We start from the raw sequence: 26368 nt of genomic DNA, 5'->3' as shown, positions 1-26368 counted from the left end.
TGATGTGTCAATGTCTGGACATTATATTTCAAGGAGCTATCAAAGGCCCCTTGTAAATGTGACCTGACCGAGTTCCAATCGTGATGCGAGTCATTCCAAGACAAGGATGTTACACACATATCCCTCTTATGATATTCCCAATCGCACTGCAGCATTATATGGGTCTGCAAGGCAGCTTGTTGATCTCCTAGCCAAACAACACTGGCCTCAAGCATGTATAATCTTACCATTATTTCCTCATCTATAGCTTCCTGCATCTGCAAATCCATTTTCACTCTCCCATCCACTTGTCATATTCACTGGAATCCATACCTCTGCCCTTCTTCAAAAGGGAATAATCATGCTATGCTGATCAATGTCTTTATCAATAATACAGGTCTTAAAAGGAGTATTGTTGCAACTAAGATGATAAATGCTTGATTTGTTATATACAATCAACACCTATCCCTAACGCATATGGGTGGGTAGTACACACAGCAGCAAAGGAACTCTGTAGTGCACATTCTACTAAAATGCCTTTACGCCTACAAATTGTTTTAATAGTTCTATTTACAAATGGTAGAGCTAACCTCCACAACTGTTTCCTTATCACACTTTCAGTACCATTCCATAAGAGTTGGTTGGACTTGATGATCTTTGAGGTCTCTTCCAACCTTGGTGATTCTGTGATTCTGTGGATGTGGCACTTGGTGCCATGGTTTAGTCATGAGGTCTGGGGTGACGGGTTGGACTTAATGATCTTTGAGGTCTCTTCCAACCGTGGTGATTCTATGATTCTGAGTTGCAACACAGGGCCTGAATAGCCCTCACTGTACCACCTGGTGCTGTCAACCCTATCAGTATAACCCCATGGTCCCAAATCAATAATTTCTGCCTTTGTATGATTCAGTTTCTGAGGCAACTTCCCTAAGCACACATGCCACCTAAAATGAGTACCATCCTCCAGTTGCTTCTTTACTACACAAGGAGGAATCGCTGGTCATCCTGTTGTACTTATAGGTTCTCCAATTACCCCAGGAAAATCAATACCAGTGTAGTTGGTTACTGATTTGTTCATTATAACTGCGACCATGTGCTGTTGTGGGCCAAAATACACACAATCTGTATTGGACTGGTTTGAAATGGCACATAAGGGCCACATGTCCACATTAAATGTGAATTTGACTTAGTCATGTTTTCCCACACCTAGTGTTCCATGGGCTCCAACCAGTGACCATCTGCCCACTGTGTATCATTGTTCATTAGTGGTAATTCCACATCCCACCATGTTAAAGGGTGAAACATGGCCCAGTAAGTCCCACTTTTACTCTAATTCAGCATCACCATGCATAAGAGAGATGTTGCCCACAACATCCTGCTCCATTGATGTTGCTGTCTGGGGCTCATTTTTATGATGGTATGGCTTTAGTCATTGAGCTGGTAGCCAATAAGGACCTGTGGAGAGAGAAACACATCCATAACCTATTCCACATGTTAAGAGAGGAACAGGCCCTTCCCGTTGTCCAGTATGTATGTCTCTATATAATAGTGAGGCTTGGGATAATCTTTTATGGGTAGCATCAATCTCTCAAAAGGTGTTGCATTTTTTGAGGAAGACAGATTAAAAAAAATTCAAAATATATGTAGCTTTTGATAATTTGTCATGAGGTGTAAGACCTTCTGTGGTCTCAGCTTGTTTCTTTATCATGCGTTTCAAGGTTTGGTGCATGTGTTCAACTATGGTTTACAAGCCCTATGAAAAGAGGCTGAGGGAGCTGGGATTGTTTAGCCTGGAGAAGAGAAGGCTCAGGGGTGACCTCATTGCCCTCTACAACTACCTGAAGGGTGGTTGTAGCCAGGAAGGGGTTGGCCTCTTCTCCCAGGCAACCAGCACCAGAACAAGGGGACACAGTCTCAAGCTGCACCAGGGGAGGTTTAGACTCGAGGTGAGGAGGAAGTTCTTCACCGAGCGAGTAATTCGTCATTGGAACGGGTTGCCCAGGGAGGTGGTTGAGTCATCGACCCTGGAGGCGTTTAAGGGGAGATTGGACGTGGCACTTGGTGCCATGGTCTAGTCATGGGGTCTGTGTTGATAGGTTGGACTCGATGATCCTCCAGGTCCTTTCCAACCTAAGTGATACTGTGATACTGTGATACTGTGATGGTTTGACCTGTAGGAGAATGTGGTATGCCTGTGACATGCTGAATTCCCCACTCTGTAAAAAAATTGTTTGAGAGAGGTTCAAACATAACCATGGCCATTATCAGTTTTAATTGTTTTAGGAATGCCCAGGATTGCAATGGCATGTAAAAAATGAGATTGCACGTCCCGTGCTTTTCCTCCTGTATGAGCTGTTGCTACCACAAAACTGGCAAATGTATCAATGGACACATGTACATATTTTAACCTGCCGAATTCAGGTACATGAGTCACATCAGATTGCCAAATTTCATTGGGACAAAGTCCTCTAGGCACAGTTGTTATTATCTGCGGTAATGGTGTGACTTTCTGACAATTGGGGCACATTTGCACAATGTCTGTAGCTTGACGAAAAGTAATGTCAAACAATTTAATTAGGCTCTCTGCATTGCTATGAAAAAAATCATGCATAATCTTCGCTTGCTGGAGAGCATTGGGCAAATGTGCTGCTGCAGTCAGTCTGTCTGCAATCACATTCCCTTCTGTAATAGGTCCTGGAAGATTGGAATGAGATCTCACATGCATCACAAAATATTTCTCAGTCCTTGCATTACACAACTGTGCCAATTCTACAAAAAGATTGAACAATTCTTTGTTATTCGATCATTCTGTAAATGCAAATTCTAACTGTAAAAACACCCCATAAACATATTTGGAATCTACAACAACATTCAGCGGTTCCCTGGCAAATAGCTTAAACGCCTCGACCGCAGCACATAACACTGCAATCTGAGCTGAGCCTTCCTGATAAGTGATGTGATGTTCCCATTCCTGTTTGGCATTGTCAAACCAAACTACCACAGCCTTCTGTGAAGACAGTTAGCCATCTAAAGACAGTTCATGCTCCCACCAACAGTACATTAGAGACTGTAGGTGTGGCAGTTAAAGGGATATCAGAAAGAGATTGCAGCAGTTTATGACTGGGATGGTCAAAGGCAACAGTGCTGATAAAATCTGCCAAGGCAATTTGCAGTGCTATAGAATTGGCTAAAGCATAAGAAAAATCCTGTTTGTTTTATGCGCTGTGTAAGACATCAACATCCTCTGCAAAAATAGAGATGCTGTGAGTACGTACTTTCTGAATAACATCTGCAATCATTTCAAATCTTGTCCAAATAGGTTTAGATGGTTGGTGGGATAAAACTTGCCCCTCCAGGAGGTACAAATCCTTACCATCCCATTGACTGACAATCCCAAAAAGCCAGTAACTAGAATTGATAACAAAGCCTCTTAACGGCAACTGTGGCTGACGGTGGCTAGCAAAACCTGATTGTATTTTTCCAATTATACCATTCAGAGATTGTAAGGCATCCGGTGTCAGCTCTCATGTGAGGCTAAGTCAGTGTCTCCCTGTAACAGCTGAAACAGAGGATCCAGTTCTAAGGTAGTAATGCCCAGCATGGGCCTGACCCAATTTATAGTGCCCAACAATTTCTGTAAGTTATTTAACGTACGCACCAAGTTCAAAAGTTCAATTTTCGATGGCATGACTTCAGACTCTGTTAATTTACATCCCAGGTATTTCCAAGGTGGTTCACATTGAACCTTTTCAGGGGCCACCTGTAACCCATAATGTTCTGAGTTTGACAGCAATATAGGTAAAACTGTTAACAACCGATCCTCCTGTTCTGCAGCAATGAGAATATCATCCATAGAGTGAAATATTGAAACATCCTGAAAAGCATTTCTCACAGGTTTCAATGCTGACCCCACAACAAACTGACAAATCATTGAACTGTTTTTCATCCCTTGTGGCAAGACAACTCCTTCATATCTTTCCATAGGACCCTGACAATTAACAGTGGGAACTGAAAAAATAAAGTGTTCATAATTGTCTGGATAAATAGTAAAAACAGCAGTCTATTAAGGTCTATTACATAGCATGGCCAATCTGGAATTGCCACAGGATTAGGTACCCCTGGCTGTAATGATGCCATATTTTCCATTACAGTGTTGACTGCTCTAAGATCTTGAAGCAACCATCACCTCCCAGATTTTTTTGGTATTACAAATATTGGTGTATTCCAGGGGCTTGTAGATGGTCCAATATGACCTGCCTCTAACTGTTCCTTTAGCAAGACGTTTGTCCGTTTCAGCCTGTCACCCATCAAGGGCCATTGATCAACTTAGACAGGCTGTGTCCTTAGCCATGTCAATTTAAGGCAAGGCTGATTCTTTTCAATGGCCCTTATCAGAAACTTGTCAATAGTGTGAAGCCCCATTGTTTCAAAAGATCCCTTCCCCAGAGGTTACAAGATGTTTGTAAAACAAAGGGTCTTATATTACCAATTTTGCCATCTGGTCCCACTATTTTCAATGGGGATTTTTTGACAGATACGGAATTTCAGTTCTACCTATTCCTTCTACTGTAGATAACGGTTGGGACAATTCCCAATTGTCTGGCCATTCCTGAGCTCCTATAATAGTAATATCTGCTCCAGTGTCAATGAGACCTGTGAAGGGCCTTCCCGTTATACAGACATTCAGCATAAGTCAATCATCCTTGATTGCTTGTGTCCATAAAATTTTCGAACAGCCTCAGCTACCCATACCTCCCTCCCTGTTTTCTTTAAGTGGCCAAATTCCAGCAGACAAATCAGGCAAGGGTATTAGATGAGCAATTCATTCCCCCTGTGGAACGTAACATGGTGGGGAGGGTGTCCATAGCATAATTTTTATCTTGAAGTGGAATGGAATGGAATGGAATGGAATGGAATGGAATGGAATGGAATGGAATGGAATGGAATGGAATGGAATGGAATGGAATGGAATGGAATGGAATGGAATAGAGTAGAGTAGAATAGAATAGAATAGAGTAGAGTAGAGTAGAATAGAATAGAATAGAATAGAATAGAATAGAATAGAATAGAATAGAATAGAATAGAATAGAATAGAATTAATGAGGTTGGAAAAGACCTTTGAGATCATCAAGTCCAACCTATCATCCAACACTAACTAATCAACTAAACCATGGCACTAAGCGCCCCATCCAGTCTCTTCCTAAACACCTCCAGTGATGGTGACTCCACCACCTCCCTGGGCAGCCCATTCCAATGCCCAATCACTCTTTCTGTGAAGAATTTCTTCCTAACATGCAGCCTAAACCTCCCCTGGTGCAGCTTGAGACTGTGTCCTCTTGTTCTGGTGCTGGCCACCTGGGAGAAGAGACCAAGCCCTACCTGGCTACAACCTCCCTGCAGGTAGTTGTAGACAGCAATAAGGTCTGCCCTGAGCCTCCTCTTCTCCAGGCTAAGCAACCCCAGCTCCCTCAGTCTCTCCTCATAGGGCTTGTGCTCCAAACCCCTCACCAGCTTTGTTGCCCTTCTCTGGACACATTCCAGCAAGTCAACATCTTTCCTAAACTGAGGGGCCCAGAACTGGACACAGGACTCAAGGGGTGGCCTAACCAGTGCTGAGTACAGGGGCAGAATGACCTCCCTGTTCCTGCTGGCCGCACTGTTCCTGATACAAGCCAGGATGCCATTGGCCTTCTTGGCCACCTGGGCACACTGCTGGCTCATGTTCAGCCTACCATCAACCAGTACCCCTATGTCCCTTTCTGCCTGGCCGCTCTCCAGCCACTCTGACCCCAGCCTATAGCACTGCCTTGGGTTGCCGTGGCCAATGTGCAGAACCCTGCCACTTAGACGTGTTAAATCTCATGCACTGGACTCTGTCCATCTGTCCAGCCTGTCAAGGCTCTGGAGAGCTCTCCTACCCTCTAACAGATCAACACCTGCTCCCAACTTGGTGTCATCTGCAAATTTACTGATGACTCACTCAATTCCCTCATCCAGATCATCGATAAAGATATTAAAGAGCATGTGGCCCAGCACTGATCCCTGGGGCACACCACTACTGACTGGCTGCCAGCTGGATGTGGCACCATTCACCACCACTCTCTGGGGTCAGCTCTCCAGCCAGTTCCTTACCCAGCACAGAGTGCTGCTGTCCAAGCCACGGGCTGACAGCTTGGCCAGAAGTTTGCTGTGGGGGATGGTGTCAAAGGCCTTGATGAAATCTAGGTAGACTATATCCACAGGCCTCCCCACATCCACCAGGTGGGTCACCTGATCATAGAAGGAGATCAGGTTGGTCAGGCAGGACCTGCCCTTCCTAAATCCATACTGGCTGGGTCTGATCCCTTGGCCATCCTGTAAGTGCTGTGTGATTGCACTCAAGATGACCTGTTCCATAACCTTGCCTGGCACTGAGGTCAGGCTGACAGGTCTGTAATTCCCTGGCTCATCCCACCGGCCCTTCTTGTGGATGGGCTTCACACTGGCCAGTTTCCAGTTGTCTGGGACCTCTCCGGTGAGCCAGGACTGGTGAAAAATGATGGACAGGCTTGGCCAGCTCATCTGTCAGTTCACTCAGCACCCTAGGATGGATCCCGTCTGCCATAGACTTGTGGGGGTCCAAGTGGCTCAGCAAGACCCTAACTAATTCCTCATGGATTTCAGGGGTACTACACTGCTCCCTGACCCCATCAACCAGTTCAGGAGGCCAGCTATCCTGAAGTCCTCCTGCCTTACTGTTGAAAATTGAGGCAAAGAAGGTATTTAGTACCTCAGCCTTTTCCTCATCTTTAGTTACAATATTCCCCTCCTGGTCCAATAAAGAGTGGAGGCTCTTCTTGCCCCTCTTTTTAGCATTAATATATTTATAAAAATGCTTTTTATTATCTTTCACAGAAGTGGCCAGCTTAAGTACTGACTGGGCCTTTGCCTCTCTAATTTTTCTCCTATATGATCTAACAACATCCTTAAACATATCACAAGTTGCCTCCCCTCTTTCCAAAGGTGATACATCCTCTTTTTTTCCCTTAATTCCTTCAAGAGCTGCTTGCCCATCCAGGCCAGTCACCTTCCCTGCCAGCTCATCTGCCAGCTTTACTGTGTCCAGTTCTGGGCCCCTCAGTTTAAGAAGGACATCAAAACACTTGAACATGTCCAGAGAAGGGCAAACAAGGCTGGTGAGAGGCCTTGAACACAAGGCTGGTGAGATGCCTTGAACATAAGCCCTATGAGGAGAGGCTGAGGGAGCTGGGATTGTTTAGCCAGGAGAAGAGGAGGCTCGGGGTGACCTCATTGCCCTCTACAACTACCTGAAAGATGGTTGTAGCTGGGAAGGGGTTGGTCTCTTCTCCCAGGCAACCAGCATCAGAACAAGGGGACACAGTCTCAAGCTGCGCCAGGGGAGGTTTAGACTCGAGGTGAGGAGAAAGCTCTTCACCGAGCGAGTCGTTCGTCATTGGAATGGGCTGCCCAGGGAGGTGGTGGAGTCACCATCCCTGGAGGTGTTCAAGAGGAGATTGGACGTGGCACTTGGTGCCATGGTCTAGTCATGGGTCTGTGTGGATAGGTTGGACTCGATGATCCTCGAGGTCTCTTCCAACCTTAGTTATACTGTGATACTGTAATGCTGTGATCTTTTGGCACATGGGAACTGCCAGTTCCTGTGCCTTCAAGAGCTCCTGTTTGCAGTAGGTCCAACTGTCCTGGACTCTGAATAAGTTGCTTAAGAAGCTGAAGTCTGCCCTCTGGAAGTCCAATGTGAGGGTTCTGTCACTGCTCCTCCCTATTTCCCTGCATATTGAAAACTCCAGGCTGAACCCTAGACAGCCTCCCACCATCACATCTCCCACCAGCCCTTCTCTATTTGAGAACAGCAGGTCAAGCAGGGCCTGACCCCTGGTAGGCTCACTTAACAGCTGCATCAGGAAGCTGTCCTCCATACACTCTAGGAACCTTCTGGACTGCCTCCTCTCTGCTGAATTAAGTTCCCAGCAGATGTCTGGCAGGGTAAAGTCACCCACAAGGACAAGACCTGATGATCTTGAGATAGCCTTCAGTTGCTTATAGAATATTTCATCTACCTCTTCATCCTGCTTGGGTGGTCTATAACAGACTCCAATCAGGATGTCAGTTTTGTTAGGCCTCCCTCTGATTTTAACCCACAGGCACTCAATCCTTTCATCCACAACCTCAAGTTCTGTGGTATCAAGAGATTCCCTAATATACAAGGCCACCCCTCCTCCTCTTCTCCCTCACCTGTCTCTCCTAAAGAGCTTGTAACCACCCAGTGCAGTACTTCAATCATGTGACTCATCCCACCATGCTTCTGTAGTGCCACACCTTGGAGAATCAAACATTTGACAGTTGGACTAACCTAGATGTAACCTGTTCACTTTTCAGAGTGTATCTTATGCCTTCAAATCCATTAAGGCACTTTTCCAATTGAAAGAATCTTGAGGGCTTGAATATATTCTCATCAAACTGCAACACAAGAACTGATAGCATACACAAAGTAGGAGGTATTTCTCACATTAACTTTGCAAGTATTATAAATAAATTGTATGTTAATAACCAGTGAATTATGAAAATGTTCTCAGTTAACATTTATAATAAATAAGATAAATAATTTACCATGCAAGATAAGTTTGTTATGAGTATAGACTACTAAATGGGAAAAAGGAACATCTAACAAGTCGGCTTCTTAGCAAAGCTAGCAAAACAGCACATAGCTGCCATGGAATTGGGATTTCCTTGGTCAGAAAAGGATAAATGGTAAATTTTAACAATATTATCACTCTCAATAGGTAGCTTTGGAAAAAATATCATAAAAGGTGTCTCAGAAAAAGAAAAATAGAAATAAAAATTCCTTCTAGTTCTTCTAAGCATTGCAGTTGATCACTTACAGATACTTAAAAGTTGTTACTGTGTCCCTAGTTTATTTTAAACAATAATCCTTTTCTCCCATTTAATTTTATCAGCTACACTAAAACTAGAAATTGCAATTGATAATGTTCACTGAACCAGAAAGAAAGGGAAACTTACTAATTCACTTCAGTAACAACAAAACATCAAACTAAAGTAACACTTTCAGACACAATGTGTACACTCAGCTTTCAGCCTTATGCCCTCTGGAATCACTATCCTATCGCACATTGGTTTCTTTAGACATAGTACAAGATCAACATGCAAAGGGAAACACAGAGACTCAGTCACTGAATGCACCTGCATCCTACTTGTGAATTAAAAATGTGTTACTTGAAGAAATACTTGTACTGTTTTATAGTTACTAGAAATCCCTGTGATTTCTACCTATACACTTTCCATCTCTAAAGTCTGTTGAAAAATATTTCCTGAGGCACTGCGCATTTGTTTAAGAGGTGTGAACAATTTTGCAAAAGAGTTTGGGTAAGTGGTGACAAAGATGACCAGAGGGTTGTGAAGTATGTGAAGCCCTTTCCTAAGAGCACAAGCTGAGAGTTATGGGGTTGTGCAGTATGGAGAAGAGAAGGCTGCCGGGAGACCTTATTGCAGTCTTTCGATACTTAAAGGGGGGTTATAAGAAAAACAAACCTGTTGTGATAAGTCAAGAGGCAATCATTTCAAACTGAAAGATGGGAGATCGAAATTAGATATTAGGAAGAAATCAATTTTTGAGGGGGGCAAGGCACTGGAACAGGTTGCCCAGAGAAAGTGTTCAAGGTCAGGCTAGATGGGGCTTTGAGCAATCTGACCAAGTAGAGGTTTCCCTGCCCATGGCAAGAGGGGTTGGAACTAGACAATTTAAGGTCTCTTTTAAATTAAACCATTCCATGATTCTATGAACACTGGAGAAAAAAAGGCTACTTCCTATCTTATTGTTCATAACACAACTTCAGCTTCTTACTGACAGAAGCAACTGAGGTGAAGCATAAGACCAGGTAACAGCCCCGGATATCCAGGTTTACCTGAAGCCCTTATCAAACAGATGCCATGCCTCCAGATGAGACAACATGAGGATGATTGCTGTTTTCCCAGGCTCCCACCCTAGCCATGCTCTGCCTTTATCACGGAAGGAGAAGTGCAAACATCAGGCCCTCCCATGCCCTGCTCCCTCCCATCCCATCCCTAGAAAAGGAAACACAGGTGACTGAGCTGGGCAGGAACCACAATAAGACTCTAACCTCCACAAGCAAGAGGACCAGACCTGCCAAGAGATACTGTGGAACACAACCTCCTTATTCTCCCAAAGAAGAGGGACTGCTAGAACTGCTTGAAGCCCAGCAATGCGCCTGAACTTATTTCTTGCTGGGAATGTTCCTCCCTCGTCAATTCCACCACACTTGTCAGATGTTCCCTCTTTTTACTGTGTTGAATACAGATAACAAGTTACTTGAGGCAGGGAGCTGTCGAATTCAATCTAGCTCATCTGCAAAGGGCTTGGCAGGCTGTACAGTGCCATACCCAGGAACAAAAATAGAGCAGAGGAAATAACTAGCCTTTAAAACAAACACAAATTCACTTATTCATAGCTTACTAATTCATTGCCTAGTGTGTTATTAGCAATACACTACAAAATCAGGCTTTGACCCTCAAAAAATTCCTTTCTAAAGGTATAAATAATTCAAACTAAGCTTCCCCCCCCCCCCCCCTTAAGTATTCTGTGATTGCAATGGTAATCTTTAAAGCTTGTGATCTCCAGCATTAATGATGCTATATAATTAAATCTGATACTTTCAATAATTTCTTCCTGAGTACTTCATGACTTCAGTAGGTTGCAGCCAGTGCAGTTGCCTGTGGAGCACTCTGAGCTCAACAGGATGAAAGGTTCCTGACAGCCAGCAAGGCCCATGCAGGCCTGGACAGGCAGTAGGGCAGGATTTGCAGCAGGAAAACTCTGCAACTCCGTGGCACAGCTCTCAGTGTGGCCCAGGCTTCCCTGCCCACAACAGCAGCACACACACAGCGACGCTTGTGAGGCCTCACCGAGGCTAATGAACAAAAATAGCCCCTGTATGACTACCTCACAGTTGATCTCCTGCCAGGAGCAGGAAGCAGTGAGAAGAGTTAGGAAAGAGTGGAGAGTGGGTGTACAAATTGTCTTGTTTCCTTTTCCTCCATATGTATCTTTAAACCTGAATACAATTATACTGCATTTGCTCCTATTTAGTGTCATAGGGCTAGCTCGCTCGAGCTAGGCGTAACATCTCGTATGTCATGGCAAGTTGTAGACAGGTTGTCAAACTGGCACACCCACGGTGGTGGTGATATTGAGTGAGTGGGAAGGCTCCTCTCTCTAGGACCTCTGCCTGCTCCTGCTTTGCTTCCCAGGCAGAAAGCACACTAGAAAGCCACCAGCAATGCGGCAGAGCAGGCAATGCCCACGTGCAAAAGATCAGGAGTTACTTGATGGGAAAGGATGGGAGAGGAGCTCCTGAGGGAATGTGGGGGAACAGGAGGGGCTTCTTCACAATGTAAGTGCCAAACGGTAACACCCAGATCCCTTCCTGCCTTGGCAGTTGCACACTGCGACCGTCTCAAATACCTGTATTTCCTTTCAAACCACTCTTGGATATCTCTAAATCCACACCCTCCTTAGTGGATAAAAATTTAAATTCTGCCTGTTCTTTCCAGCTCTGGTAAGGGTTCCCTGCAGCATCATATAGCTGTCAGGTAGAGTCCTTACCAAATTCAGTCCTAGACCATTACGCTAAAAGAAGCATTGGGGTGTGTGTGCATGTGAGAGGGTGTAATTGTTCTGTTTCCATGTGTTAAAAGGCAGGCAGTGGGATGCAGAAAGTTTGTTCTTGATTTTCTGAAGGCTGGATGGGAATTACTAGTATTACTTTAACTTAGGTAACTGTTAGGCACACTGTGCAAAATTAACAACAGCATATTTAATGCATACCTTCATTCACCTGACACAAAATGTATGGCAGCCTTTTGTGCCATTCAGCTTTTATCAGACCTTTTCAATTCCCTGTTAGATCTTCAAAAATTTAAACAATTGCTTTGAAAAACACCTCCACCTGCCACACACATAATTCATCTTCTGTCTTCACATAACAACAGAGAGATGCTGTTTCTATTAATATCCCTCTCTCGCTCCAGGCTGTGTGCTCTCAAAGCAGTTCAAGTATACCCTTTTCAAAGGAACTGACTGAAACAGTGATGGCACTGAAGTCAGAAAGAGATTGCTGTGCCCTTGAAAGACAACTAAAGCATGAGCTGGGAGTAAGAAACACTGAAGACACTCAGCAGAAGGAAATTAAAAGTACACTTTTAGAAAGTTGAGAATATTATGTGATAGTTTACTTTTTATTTCCTCACCTTTACTTCATAAATTAATTCAGAAGTGATTTACTTGATGTAGAAATGACCTTTTTTTCTATAAGCTGATGATACAGTTCAACACCATCAACAACTTCCGTGGCTTCCTCTTGCTCTCTTCAGCATACTCAGATGCTCTTTGCCCCTCTTTACTTTCAAACCTCTAGTATCAGAAGACTGAAGCACATCTCTTGTGTCACTTGCAGCCTCATCAGCCTTTGCACAGAGGGAATTTTTTACTTCGGCTGTGCTTGACAAAACCAGCTGTGCCAGGATCATATCTGGGTCCTGAGTAGACTAGAATTGCCTCATAATTAGAGCCTGGCATCTACCTATTCAAGCATGAATTAAGTAATGATGATAAATTTTCATCGCTCTTGTGATTGTGTGCATGTAGGTCATAGTCCATTGTAAGTCTTAAACATAATGCTATTGTTTCAGACACTGTATTATGGGCCCCCAGCTTCATATCCTACTAAATGACTATCTCTAAAAAAAATGTCCAGAAAGTCTTTTCATGCCACCTCATGCCAGCTTTTCATACCAGCTTTCTATTCTCATCCAAGCTGTACGACTAAAGACACTTGTCTTACTTCCTTACCACATCTTTCTCCTTCTCTTCTTCCATCATCAACAGTCCTCAAAGTAAGCTGGGAAAATCCTTCCCTCAAATACAAACACACTTCTTTCTCTATTTTGTTTCACTGAATGTTTGTGTGGGAGCTTTTACTTTGTTCTGAAGTATTTTTACAATTGTAGACCATTTTATATAAATGTAGTTTGCCATTAAAAATATGCTGAACATCTGACAACAGTGTGTCAAAAAAAGATAAATGTTAGTAAAGAAACTGTTGAGCTGCCTTTGTTAAATCCTTTGGGTAATAACAACTAAGTTACAGACTCAGCTGAAAGCTGAAAACCAAAGCACAGCAGAATTACCTGTGTTTGAAGAGAGTACGTGGCAGTGAGAGGGGGTAAGACATGTAAGTATTTTCCTGCCACATACCAGGCAATTGCCTGAGAGTTCAGGCACTTCTCAGAGGCAGGCAAGGAATCAGACAAACCCACTCTTTATTTTTCATCTCACCACATGAATTCACCAAATGAGTTTCATTCTTCACTGCAGTAAATCCTAAAACTGAAAATGCCGAGACAATGGAAATAGGGAATGATCAATTCAATTACAGATACTCTGTGACAGCAGAGCCATAGAGAACATTAAAGTCTGGCAGGGCATTTCCATGGCAGTTGCTTTGGGAGGTGTCATGCTTGTAGTAACACATGTAAGGTAAACATGGAAAGAGGAAGCAAATGAGTCATGCACCACACTGCTTCACTTACTGTATTCCATGGCCAAGACAGAGTTTGTAAAGCTGCTGTTAAAACATAGGTGTGTGACATGAGGTAACCTGAAATGTCTGGCTAAGTAACACAGGGTACCATGAAGCAATAACCAGCAACCCAGGACAAAATACTGGCCAAAGTAAAGCACTTTGTCCAGCTCAGAAGCCAGACACAGGACTGTTTACAAAAGGCTATAATGTATCATTTGGTATTTTTATTAACAAAGGTTGTAGCCTGAAGAGCCATTTTTAAAATCAGCTATGTGCATTCTCATTATTTTTTGTTTATACAAATTATCCTGCTGTTTCCTATGCAAAGCTACACTCCCTTTAAAATCATCAGGCTGTAGGTAAGAGTTGAAATTCAAAAGGAAGATACATTTCGGGCTCAGCAAGAATTGAGACAGAAATAACTAGGACAGCCTCTTGGTGCAAATTTTATGTCTGCTACTCAAAATGCTGAGGACAGAAAGACTTTTTGTAAGACCAACACTTAACAAATGCTTCAAGCACGTGAAGAGGGACAGCACTCACACCTCTGAACTAACAGCACAGGTGGAAAAGAGTGCCTATCACACAGGAGTGTGGCCTTCTGCTTACCAAGTATCTATTTGCTGAGGTTATCAATTTTATGAAGGCAGACAGCTGCCAAGCAGTATTACAAACCTATGTCCCTCAAAACCAGGCAGTACCACTCTGCACTGTGCTTTATCAGCTTGCCACAATTTGAGCATCACATTCTGCTAGGAAGCTTCCTAGGCCACATCACACAGGCTCCTTCCAAGCTCAAACACCACGAGCGTTCACATGAAGACAGAAGCCTTTTGGGGATGGGTATCACAAGGCTTCTTCATTTCGGCTTATTCTCATGCTGAAACTCACAGCCAGTTCTACTTCTTTATGTGACCAAATTTAACAACTCTGCATCATAGCATGGGACTCACCATGCCTGACTCCTCACTGCTCCAGGAAACCACACAGGAAGCCCAACAACCATCTCCATGACCCAGTACACTACAACTCAAATGGAACTCTCCAGCAGTCATCAAGAAATTCAAAACATCAGTACCCAAATTTAAAACATTAGTACCAAAACTCAAAAACCACAGAAAGACCAGTACAGACAAACCAAGGATACATAGCCAATACCCAAGAATGTCTGAAGCTGACAAGACTGCACAGTAAGTCAGCCTCCAAGGTGAGGATTATATCTCTACCTACGCCCAGGACTGTGTGCTTAAGATGACTGTTCACAGAATCAACCAGGTTGGAAAAGACCTCAGAGATCATCAAGTTCAACCCTATTACCTAATACCTAACACCTCATGACAACAAAACCATGGATCCAAGTGCCACACCCAATCCTTTTTTGAACACCTCCAGGGACGGTGACTCCACCACCTCCCTGGGCAGCACATTCCAATGGCGAACAACTCTCTCAGTGAAGAACTTTCTCCTTACCTCAAGCCTAAACTTCCCCTGGTGCAGCTTGAGACTGTGTCCTCTTGTTCTGCCACTGGTTGCCTGGGAGAAGAGACCAACCCCCACCTGTTCACAACCTCCTATCAGGTAGTTGCAGTGAGCAATAAGGTCTCCCCTGAGCCTCCTCTTCTCCAGGCTAAGCAACCCCAAGTACCTCAGCCTCTTTTCATAGGGCTTGTGCTTGAGACCTCTCACCAGCCTCTTTGCCCTCCTCTGGACATGTTCAAGTATCTCAATGTCCTTCCTGAACTGAGGAGCCCAGAAATGGACACAGTACTCAAGGTGTGACCCAACCAGTGCAGAGTACAGGGGCAGAATGACTTCCCTGCTCCTGCTGGCCACACTATTCTTGATGCAGGCCAGGATGCCATTGGCCTTCTTGGCCACCTGGAAACACTGCTGGCTCATGTTCAGCCAGCTGTCAACCAGTACCCCCAGGTCCCTTAAAGTCCTGAAAAAGGCAATGTTAGACCAGAATACCAGACAGTTTGCCTCAATCACAATGCCTGCATTCCTACATGTGGTGAGCCAGGTGGCTTGTGCTCAAGCTATGCAGCTATAGGGATAACTGGAGAACTCAAAGTGAAGTCAGAGCATGTAACTAGTATTGCAGGCTTACTCCAAAACACTTACAACTTATTAACGCATATATTAACAATCAAGATCATGTTATTTATGTCTGAAATAAAAGCATATCTGGTTAACATCTAATAGGGCAATAGGGCAAGACAAAAGAAACAAAGAAAGTGGCTTTCCCAGATACTATAAAACAGCAGTCTCAAACTTCCAGCTGAAATGCAATGTTTTAGATACCTAAAACATTAAGAAAACTGTTGGGCTGACTCAAGCAACAGAATTGCAAGTAGCTCACTTGATCTGCTTCATTAAAGGAAAAGCTGAGTGACCCAAGCACCTCCTGCTGCCTGGCTTTGCTCAACACATCATCTTAGAGCAAACACTTTTAAGACAATGTAGCCTGTGTTGCATATCACAATCCTGTCCCTTCACTGTGCTGCACAAGTTCCTTTTCTGCAGAAGTTCCCTGTTACTTGATATGCACAAGGTAATCTGGCAGCTTGGCTCTCTATGGTTGTAAGCGTGGCAGGCAGCTGTGCCAGGCACTCTTGCCAAGACAGTATTCTGAGTCACTAAGACAATAAAAATGCATCAGAGTAACAAGGTTTTTCTTTTTTCATACCACTAAGTACACAAGTCCAAGAAGGCCTTTCCTGGCTCTGTAAGCTTTATATATATTCAAAGTCCATAGACAGAATGAGAGACTAAGGGTTATGCATTCTGCAGTCCTCTGAAAAGCCACTCTAAATGTGCCCTTATTTACTGTCTCATGCCTGGTTTTCCCTATCTCCTGCTTTCTGTTGAAAGATGTTTGGAAAGATGGCAATTTTCCTACTGTAGTTCAGCAACTGCCATTAAAAATTGGTGAAACCCCCGGGGGTTGGTCTGACAAGAAAGGCCATTGGCAGTCCCCAAAAGGGCACATGGATATAAAGTCAAGTGGGAAGTGGGCTTTTAAATGTTTTGGGATGCATTTTTAAAGTGACAATAAAATTGTTAAAAATGAAAATTGAATGCCCCTTAATGTGGATCAAGATATTTTTCCTCAGGCAGTTCATTTTAATGAGGAAAAGACTGCTGCCAACTCTTAACCCTACTACCAACAGTTTCACTAGATCCAGCTGTGTTAGTAAAAAGATTTTGATTTAAATCAGTAGTAGCTGCATGCAGAAGCTGCAACACCACACACTCATAGAACACATGAGCAACCCACTCCTAATTGCTTGATTGTGTCTGTTCAACTAAAGCTCCCACCCTTATACTTGAAATTTTAAACCTCAGGACAGAATAAGCCTTCCTGCTCTGTACTCTCTGCCCTGGGAAATCAGAGGCACTTTTCACAATTGTGCACAACTTGAGGGCAGGAAAACTGAAATGAAGGGCCAGAAAGCTAACAGGCAGAGGCATCCCCCATTACCATTAAATGTCACATGGGTGCTCCCGATGAGCTAACCTGCAGATCTCAGAGCTCTCAAATGGATCATTTCAACAGCTGGTACTTCAGAAAGCTGACAAAGCAGCGAAGTAGTAATTTAATGCTCTTCAAGCTCAGATCTGCCTGCCAAGTTAATACCTGCACATACTCTGCCACCTGTAGAAAGATTTTTTGGGAGGGTTCCAAATTGGAAAATCAAGTGAACTGAGAACAGGTGCAACAAGGGTAAGAAAGAGCAGGCAAGCTTGCCAGAGATCAGGAATGGGGAGGACAAACAGAACAAGTCCTCCATCTACCCGCAATTCTATGATGTCCCTGAGGGTGTTCCCATTGCTCCTTGCAGTAAGCCAATGCTTTCCAGTGATGCTGACACCTGGAGGTGGTTTGCAAATCCGTTCCTCCTACATCTCTTCCTAATTTGCCAAGACAGGTGAAAGCGGGCCTGACAAGAAGACAAAGCCAGGGAAATGGAGTGTAAAGTTTTGGTGCAAACTGTGCATATGACAGAAAATCTGGAGGTACTGTGTGAAGCTGAAATGGCTACAGGATGCTACTTGTACTGCATATATACTTACTAGGGAACTACATGTAAGTTTATTTTCCTTCCATTTCTTCTTTTTGCAGAGTGCTGAAATTTTGCTGGAGGAGAGAAAATAGATGGAAGCTGTAATACTGCACCTTTTCAAGGTGGAAAGAAACCAGTAGTGGAGCTACCACAGTCTTAAGGCTGGGATTGTCAGATTTATATTGCCTGCTCACATCAATTAGACAACGTTGTCACTGCAAGGCTTCCAAGCTTAGTGCTGATGCAAACCTGAGCAGTGACTGACAAAGAGCTGGTGCCTTAACACTGTTTCTGTATCAGTCAGAGCAAATGGAGTCCTAAGAAGAAAACCCACAGCAGACCATAATATGGGCAATGTATGAAGTCCCAAACTAGATTTATAACCTGTGGCTTCAACTTCTGAGCTACTGTTCAATGGGAAAGGATTGTTCTACCCATAAACAGCAATTCATGGAAGAGGGTCTAATTTCACAGAGCAATGGAACTGAAAAAGAGGAAGCAAGAGTGAAAACTGGCAAACTGAACAGAAATTATGTCACTCTCCATGAACAAACAAACAAACACCCAAAACAAAACACAGACACAAACAGGATTATTGTTTTTATTTTTAGTATCAATAACCATTTCACAGTTTTTCTGAAACACCCCCAACACCCCACTCCTCCACCTCCCAATTCTAATAGGAAAAAAACAACAAACAACCTTAGTCAGAAATAGAGAATTTCTTTAAATCATGTCTGCCTTGGTTTAAGGAGTTATATGAAAACAGGGAAAGCAATACTCCAGTCATGCAAGTCCAGGAGACCATTTGATAGAATAGAAGTGGATGTGAAGACTGAGGAGGTGTGTGTGTGGGGAAAGATGACGCCATGGGGGCACCCTTTTTAGTTGTTGGAAGAAGGCAGGGTACAAGGTTACTTTGAACTGTGGAGCAGGACTGAGAGAAAGAATATGAAGAAGATGATAATGTTAAACTAAAGAGCATGATCTTTACGATCTTAAAAGCCAAATATGTTCAGATGTGGAAGGTAAAGTATCTGCCAGGATACTTGAAGGGGAGCAAGATGAGAGAAACAATCAGTGTTGCCAGAGAAAGCTGTCCAGTTTGGTAAGAAGTATTGGAGAAAGGCACTTGAGGGATGTGGTAGTTTTAGGCTATGCCTTTAAAAAAAATTCGCAGATCTTGAGCAGAAAGTGGTAAAATGTAAATAAATCACTCTTGGGTGTAAAAAGGAAAATAGTGATAAGTTCTAAACAATCCATTGGAGAGTTAACAGACAAACTAGTTGGACAAAAACAATATCTCTCTTTTCACTTCTTCGGTTCTGGCTGACGCTTCTCCTGGCTTTACTGACCTTGACTGCATGACTTTTGTCATGACTGGTATTAAGAAATACTTCTCTCTGCTCTTTCCCTTGTCCCTTTTTGTATGCAGGGGAGTAGGGAGAGGGGCAGGGAGTGGAGAAGCTATTAGCAGCTCCCCTGGTTTTGCCCAGGGGAATTCTTGTGCTGTTTATTAATTGTAAATACCTGTAAATACTGTAGATACTGTGTATTTTTGTACATATACATTGCATTCCATTGTAGATTGTATTTTTGCTTGTAAATACAGCTTCATTTACTTCTAACTGAGCTGGTCTGGGCAAATTTAATGTTGGGGGGGTATTTGCAACCTACCACAGGGATCCTGAGAGAGGATCACATGTTCATGAAAGGCTAAGGTCAAAAACTCACCATGGGGGCTGGGAGCATGAGCAGATCAGAATTGAGCTAAAGGAGCAGAAGAGCTGATGAGGAAAGTGCTGGCTGGTGTGGCAGTGAGGGAGAAGTAGCCCAAGAAAGGCTGTGTCAGTGCCAGACTGACACAGGGGACTTGCTAGTAGGATAGCTGCCAAGGGCTGAAAGGCTGCTGTGGTAAAACAGCAAGAGATTACAGACAAACGCAGCCTTACCATACCTAACTTTAGGCACTGGGGAGATGGCTAGGCCAGGAGATGAGCTACTCCAGGCTTCCTCCTGCCTCAGGCTAGGGAAGGACAAGGTGAAAAGGCTTCTTTTCTGAGCATGCCCCCTTCTTGTAGAGTACATGGATTTTATAGGAATTCCTGTTCTGACTTAGAGGCTTAAAACTACCTGGGACAAACCTCAGACTGCCTGCAGTATCCTTTGGGGGGGGGGAAGAAAGGAAAAAAAAAAAAAAAGACAGAGAGAGAAGTAAGAGAGATAACCCTTTTCCTGGGGTCTTACAAAAGAGAAAATCCCTTGATGCCTGAAGGTGGATAGCTGCACTCTAGGGCAGCCAAGGGAAACCTTTGCATTTCAATTACTCCTGAGCCGACAGCTATTGAAAAAAGGGCTTAAAAAAATCCTGCACATGATCTTGGGCTGTTAAGGAAATCTCTGCTTACAAAAGGTTTCTGAGTCAATAGAACGACAGCTCTGAAGCCAGACAGTAGATAATTTGACTCAAGGACACAGTATAGCCCAAGAATGGATGACAGCAACAGAGAAGCAGTCTAAGCAACCCGAAAGGAACCAGTAGGGGGAAAAAAGTAAGAATTAAAAAATAATAGGCAAAACTGGAACAACCACCCTTAAATACAACCACTGGCTGTAGAAAAGAGGTGCTTTTGGTTTGGGAATACCAAAGCACTTGGATTACAGAGAGAAACAAAAGAAGTTGGGGGAGAGGGACCAGCTAAACTACATGAATACAAAATTGGCAGTAAAGTAACGGCTGCTTTTTTGGGAAAAATATTTAAGCTTAACAAGCTAAATATCAGTACACAGAGCCTGCCGGCAAGTGTGAACACAGCACTCAGAGCTGCCGGTGGCTTACATGAAGGTCACAGTGTACCTACATCTGCACAGCTGAGAGAGGCAGTGTCACAAGCAAAGCAGTGAGCGTGTTCCCAGGCTGGAGGCTCACATCAATTCAGGAAAAAAAGGCTCCCATATTCCAAATCAATTCAATCATATGTTTTTTTAAATTTCCCTTGCCTCAGAAAACCCACAGCAACAATTTAAGAGTGTGGGAAAAGTAATGTATGAAATATTAAAATAAACTGCAAAACCCACTATGCCCTAGCTAGGAGCAGGTTGGCTTTCTTCTTAAACATTCAGAAAAATGAAAACAGGCAGTGAAACAAATATTCTAACATTTAATAATGACATGTTTGGAAAATATGACAATAGCTGGGGGAAAGTGCATAGGAAAAACAAGGAGAAAATAGTATATATGGTGACCTTTACTTGTGATTGAATGCTTGTTCTCCCTAGATTAGGTCTTGCTTCCCTCCTCCACCCCCAAAAAATGTTACTAAAAAGGTAAATTTCCTACTTGCCCTATCCAGGAGAACTGATGCAGCTAATCTGTCCACGTTTGTTATTTAATCTATCTGTTCATCGGACTACAGCATCAGCCATCTTGCTAATTATCTCCTTGCAACACATGGAAATTGAAAAAGCTGAAGGAGTCACCCTTAGCAAAGGGAGGACCAGGGAAATGGGAAGAAAAATTCCAAGTTCTTATACTGCAATGAATAACACCTTAAATATTCTGTATCAGCAAACCACTAGTTTGCCTCAGATGACAAGAAGAGGCAAGACTTCTGACATCTCTCACCAGACTACGAATAAAGGATAAAAAATAGTTTCATAGGATGCAAAAACCACATCTCTTATCTTTCCGGGTAACTTCTTATTCTGAAGTATGTTTACATCTCTGCATGAGCAATAGCCAGGAAAACACTCCTGGATCTAATTACAGATCACCTTATTGTGCACTGCTGTCTAGTTCTAGTTTTGAACACATAAGCTTTTATATTTTCAAGAAAATCTCTCAAGAGATCACAAGAATCTTTCCAAAGTGCTAAAACCTTTTTAGCACATCTACTGCAATTTTTAATCCATACAGCCACATTTACCATGATTAATGCATTCAACTCTTCATTTTCACGAAAGTGCAATTTAGACCCACCCAAAATACTGGCTAGCAGTGCCTTACAGTTAGCTGAGCTTTTCACTGCTTCATATTGGACCGGTTCCACCAGACAAATCTGCAATTCCCCCCACTTCTAACATACAGCTAAGGCAGAGATAAAAAAAAGGAATCAAGATCCATTTCGAGTATTTGACTGGACTAGCAGCCACCCAAAACTATTCAAGAGGACCTTCAAAGCTTGCCTCATGAATATCTAAGCTCTGCAAGTATTAATTAGTATTAATACAAGCAAAAGTTTAACCTGGTGACAAAAGCTCTTAACATTTTCATTCGTATCAATGTGAACATGCATAAAGAACGCTAGTCAGATTACCAGGATTTTCTGTAAATCCTACCAAATCACTAACAGCATCCACACAACACATTATTTAAGACCAGCAGCTCCTCCTACCAGCGCACTGGGAAACCGCATTTAATCTTTGCATCAATTCTTCTAGGGCCATTTCTTCAATTTTCAGCCAGCATCTCATTCTCTGATAAAACAAAAAGAATCCACAGCAAGCATGCTCCCCCCTGCTCCACAAAAGAAGGGAGGGAGGGGGAAAGTCCCGAAACAGACGACTACAGCAGTGTTTCGCAGCCCTGCATTTCAATTACTCCACACAGACCCCCGCTTGGCACAAAGGAAGGCAGGGGCGCACGTTCCCTCCTGGCAGAGCCTGGGTGATGCGAGCGCTGCTTGAAGCCAGAGCCGTGAATGTCAGTGACGGCAGGCCCACTTCAAACTTCTCTCCCCTCCTCTGCGCATGGCTTCGCCCGCAGTGGATTCCTCTAACGCCAGAATTCTGCGAAGCGTTGATGAGCCGACGCACCGCCCGTGTCTCCCAGCCTGCAGAGAGCGCTGGGAAGGGCTGCCCTGAAGCGACAGCTCGGGGTGGGAAAGGCGAGCTGGCAGTAAGCGCCGTCCGCGTCGCGCTTACATGAGCGCCAGGCTCCTGTTCACCTTCTCGCCAGGGTGCAGCAGGGTGAGTAACCGTGGAGAAAAATGCCTTTTCCACCGAAAACGCTACAGCTCTTGTGCTGCCACCAGCCCGCACCGTGCCTTCTCGTTCGGTTTGAAAAGGGTGCTTCTGAGGACTGAAGACTTCCAAAACTCCCTTTAAACACCAAAATAACCACAGCCAACTTCGGGACTGTTTAGAGAACTTGACTGCTTAAATGTTGTACCACAGCAGTCCCCATAACTCCATGAAATGAGTTTTCCATTAAATCTGTATCACCACCTTAGGCAAAGTGTATTTAGAGCCGGAATCTGTGAACCCTTCAAGGCATACGGAGTATGTACAACAGAACTGCTGTAGAAGGTAACTAGGAAAAGAAAGCTTTATAGCCAGCTAACTCCCATTTGCTATAGAGGATACACCACTGAAAAACTTGGGAGACAGTCCTGTAGGACTGCAAGCTGTATGATGCTTCCCTGTATAACTGCTCCTCATAACCGATTTTCAGTGCTTTCATAAAGATTGTTTTGCAAGACTCAAACAATGAGGCTTTCGACACGTTCCTTCTCCAAGAACGTCTTGATGCCTACCAAATCTCATCACTGGCTGTTGCTAGTGGTCAACTGAATTCTCCCAGGCTTCTAATCATCCTACTGGTTTTAGCCATTAAAATGAATAAAAGGTGATCTAAAAGAAAATGGATTTTTCCTGTACCCTTAAAGGTACTGTGATGCATTATTTAGGACAAAGCTAATTTTCTACCTATTACACACAGGAGGCAAAATATGAAGCAGCCCTTCCTGGGAAAACATGTATACCTATGGTGACTTGCTCAGAACTCTCAACAATTATCATTAGGGAGGACATGAACTAATTTTTTAAGAGGACCAATCAATCTATATAAGCTTCCTCTGTCAAAATTAATTGACAGAATATTTAAATACTAATTTATTACAGTATGATAGGCCTACAGCAGCTCCATGTATTAGATATGATTAGAGTCCTATATATTTTCATTTTTATATTAACAGAAATGAAAAAATTAAGTCTTCAGTCCATCACTTTTACGTAGCAAAGTATTACCACAGAAACACACCATCTATGGAAACTTTATAGGCAAAAAGTATTTTCTCTAACGGCTATTTATGATTGTGGCTTTTTGCAAGTCCACTTGTAAAATTACACCATTTCCTGGTGCATCAAGAAGTGCAGGAGACGTATTCCTTCACATGCATCTATTGCAAAAGAAGATGCTAATTCAGTTTCAGCTTTCGTTGAGTGTCCTGCTCAATTCAACATATTTTCCTTGGAGAATCAGCAAACTGCCTACACCTCCCATCCTTACATAGTGTATTCTCAGTGAAATAATAAATAACAAAATGTAATTATATTGATTAATTTTATCACATCAGACAGATATCTTGCAGGATCACATGTACATAATATCTATTACTTGTGCAAAATGAATGGAGAACTCTAATATGCTAGTTAAACCTCAGCTACAGTAACATCACCGCTATATATACTTTCTACACCTTCAAATAAATTCAAAGCATGCAAGGCACAAGCAGAGCATCAAAGTGACAGGTTTCAGTTAGCTGGACTGAAAGTTAGTTTTCCTCAAGTAGGAGTTTACCTGTAAGTGGCTTTTCTTTTTGTAATCATGTACTTGTTTAATCCTGTTCATTCATGGGAATCAGGCAGCCTTGTCTGGAGTGATACAGGAACAAGCTTTGGGGTAGCTGCTCTACTGAAGGAAATAATGATCCAGTATTTTCAATATACTTAACCAGAGATTAGGATCCCTTTTGATTTGAATCTGGATCATACATGGTTTCATGAACAACTTTTGAGGCAGAGTAAAAAAACATAGACTTTAATTAAAATTGACTCTTAACAAGGGGAGCCAATTGAGCTTTCTTGCAACAAAAATCAAACCAGTATCTTACCATGAGCTACCCGGGAACCAAAACAGTCCTGGAAATAACAGCATCAGTAGAGCTCAGGGATGAGATATTGCAGTTTTCACACTCTTGAAGTTTGTGCCTGATTCCCCACACCTCTGCAGGTCATCGTCATGATGACATTAGAGCGTAAAATGTGCCATTTCAGCCCCATACACCTCATGCTAAATTAAAATTTGAGAGTAAAAGGTCTGGTGGTCTAAAAAGATCTAGCACTGATGGTCTGTAAACACAATAAATGTTTTCAGCTTTCAGGTAAAATGTGGTTATTTTTAATATATATGTATCATTTTTAATTGAAAATTCAAGCTGCTTCTGAAATTCTGATTTTTAATTTCTGCTAATGTATCACAGCAAAAAATCTCCAGTGGTCCCAAGCAAGCCCTTGGTGCAACAGAGGAGTTCATACTAAAGTACAGCACTGTGTAAAAACACTTTCACAAAGAAGTTTGTGGAACAATGCATTTAACTTCTTAGATATTTAAAATGAAGGAAAATGTTTTTCTCAAATAATCTGTAATCCTATTTCTTTCTGTCAAGCTGCAAAGACAATAAGCAAGGAACAAATGTATAGCAGAATTTAATCAATCAATCAATCCTCAGAGCTACATAGATGCAATACTTGACCTGGTTTCTGCAGGGCTTTATTGAATTTTCTCTAAACTTCTGTTGACTTTGAAAGCCACAACATTCTTATTTTCTTCCTTCAGTACTCTGCCCTGCCCTGGCTTTGGCTGTTGTCTTCATCAAAGCCTGTTCAAACACAGCAACATCACATCTCTCTCATTTTCAAACCGCTCCAGCCAAAAAAAATCCCTTTTTTTTTCAATACATTGTAGCTATTTTGAAAGTGTTTCAGACATAATACACAACAGTTCTCTCAGATGACAAACCAAAGCAGTAAGCATAAGTCATTAACATATCTGCATCTAATGAGTTTTGGATAAGAGATATTTGCGACAACATACCTAAAGATTTCTGGTAGCTTTACTTTGATCTCCATAGTATCAGTTGTCAGTGAGTTCCAGTATTTAATGATGTGCTGTGTTTAAAGCTGCTTTTGCTTAACTACCTTCCTAAAATTTTTCTTGGGTGCCCCAGTTTGCCTTTTGTGAAGCAGTGGGAAAAACAAACAAACTAAACTGAAAAAAAATCCAGGAAATAAACACTCTCTACTCACTTCCTCAAACCATTCATGACTATACAGAACTCCACTGGAGGTGATATTATGTCCCCTCCAATTGCTTTTCTCTTTCCAGACAGAAAATTTCCTACACTAATTAGTTCCTATTTGCACAAAAGCAACCCCATACCTCTGACCGCCTTCACCATGACTCTACATACCCTAATTCTACCCTAACAAAGCAAACAAAACTGGACATGGTACTCAAGAAGTAGGCACAGCAGAGATTACACAGAGACATAAAGATTTTGTTGTTCTCAGTTTCCTTCTCAGCAGTTTGTAATGCTCTGTTTGCCTTTCAGACCAACACTGAGTGCCGACTGAGCTGCTGCTGTTCTCAGGGAACTACCCACAATCAGTCAAGGTCTCTTACTGAGGGGTAACAGTGATCCCACTGAATAGTGTTTATTGTCTTTTCTCATATATATTGCTCTGTGCAAACTATTAATTTCAACTTCTTTACTGACCTGTTACTTAGCATCCTCAATTTATCCTCCAACTGTTTGCATTCAGCATTGAATTTGAGTACTTTGAATAATTTCACACATTTGCAAATTTTGTCTTTCCACATTTCCTTTCCATTTCAGGCTCATT

The 26368-nt window shown here is 42.7% G+C and overlaps 1 protein-coding gene across 8 annotated transcripts in view; it reads right to left on the bottom strand.

The window, feature by feature from the left end:
- MCF2L (MCF.2 cell line derived transforming sequence like) overlaps nucleotides 1-26368 on the bottom strand; it is a 202446-nt gene that overhangs the window by 139872 nt on the left and 36206 nt on the right. The window contains exon 1 of one of the 8 annotated variants that reach the window (XM_068136857.1): nucleotides 22078-22387. The exons of the other annotated variants lie outside the window; for them this stretch is intronic. Within the exon in view, the coding sequence (XP_067992958.1) occupies nucleotides 22078-22156 (79 nt within the window). The 5' untranslated portion in view covers nucleotides 22157-22387. Of the gene's footprint in view, nucleotides 1-22077; nucleotides 22388-26368 lie in introns of those variants that run through there. 8 annotated transcript variants of the gene reach the window in all.

The sequence above is a fragment of the Melanerpes formicivorus genome, unplaced genomic scaffold, assembly GCF_026170545.1.
Source record: "Melanerpes formicivorus ecotype bairdi unplaced genomic scaffold, bMelFor1.0.p_v2 SCAF_1, whole genome shotgun sequence".
In the NCBI taxonomy this organism is placed as follows: Eukaryota; Metazoa; Chordata; class Aves; order Piciformes; family Picidae; genus Melanerpes; species Melanerpes formicivorus.
The sequence above is the reverse complement of the archived record's forward strand: the minus strand, read 5'-3'. Positions and strand labels throughout refer to the sequence as shown.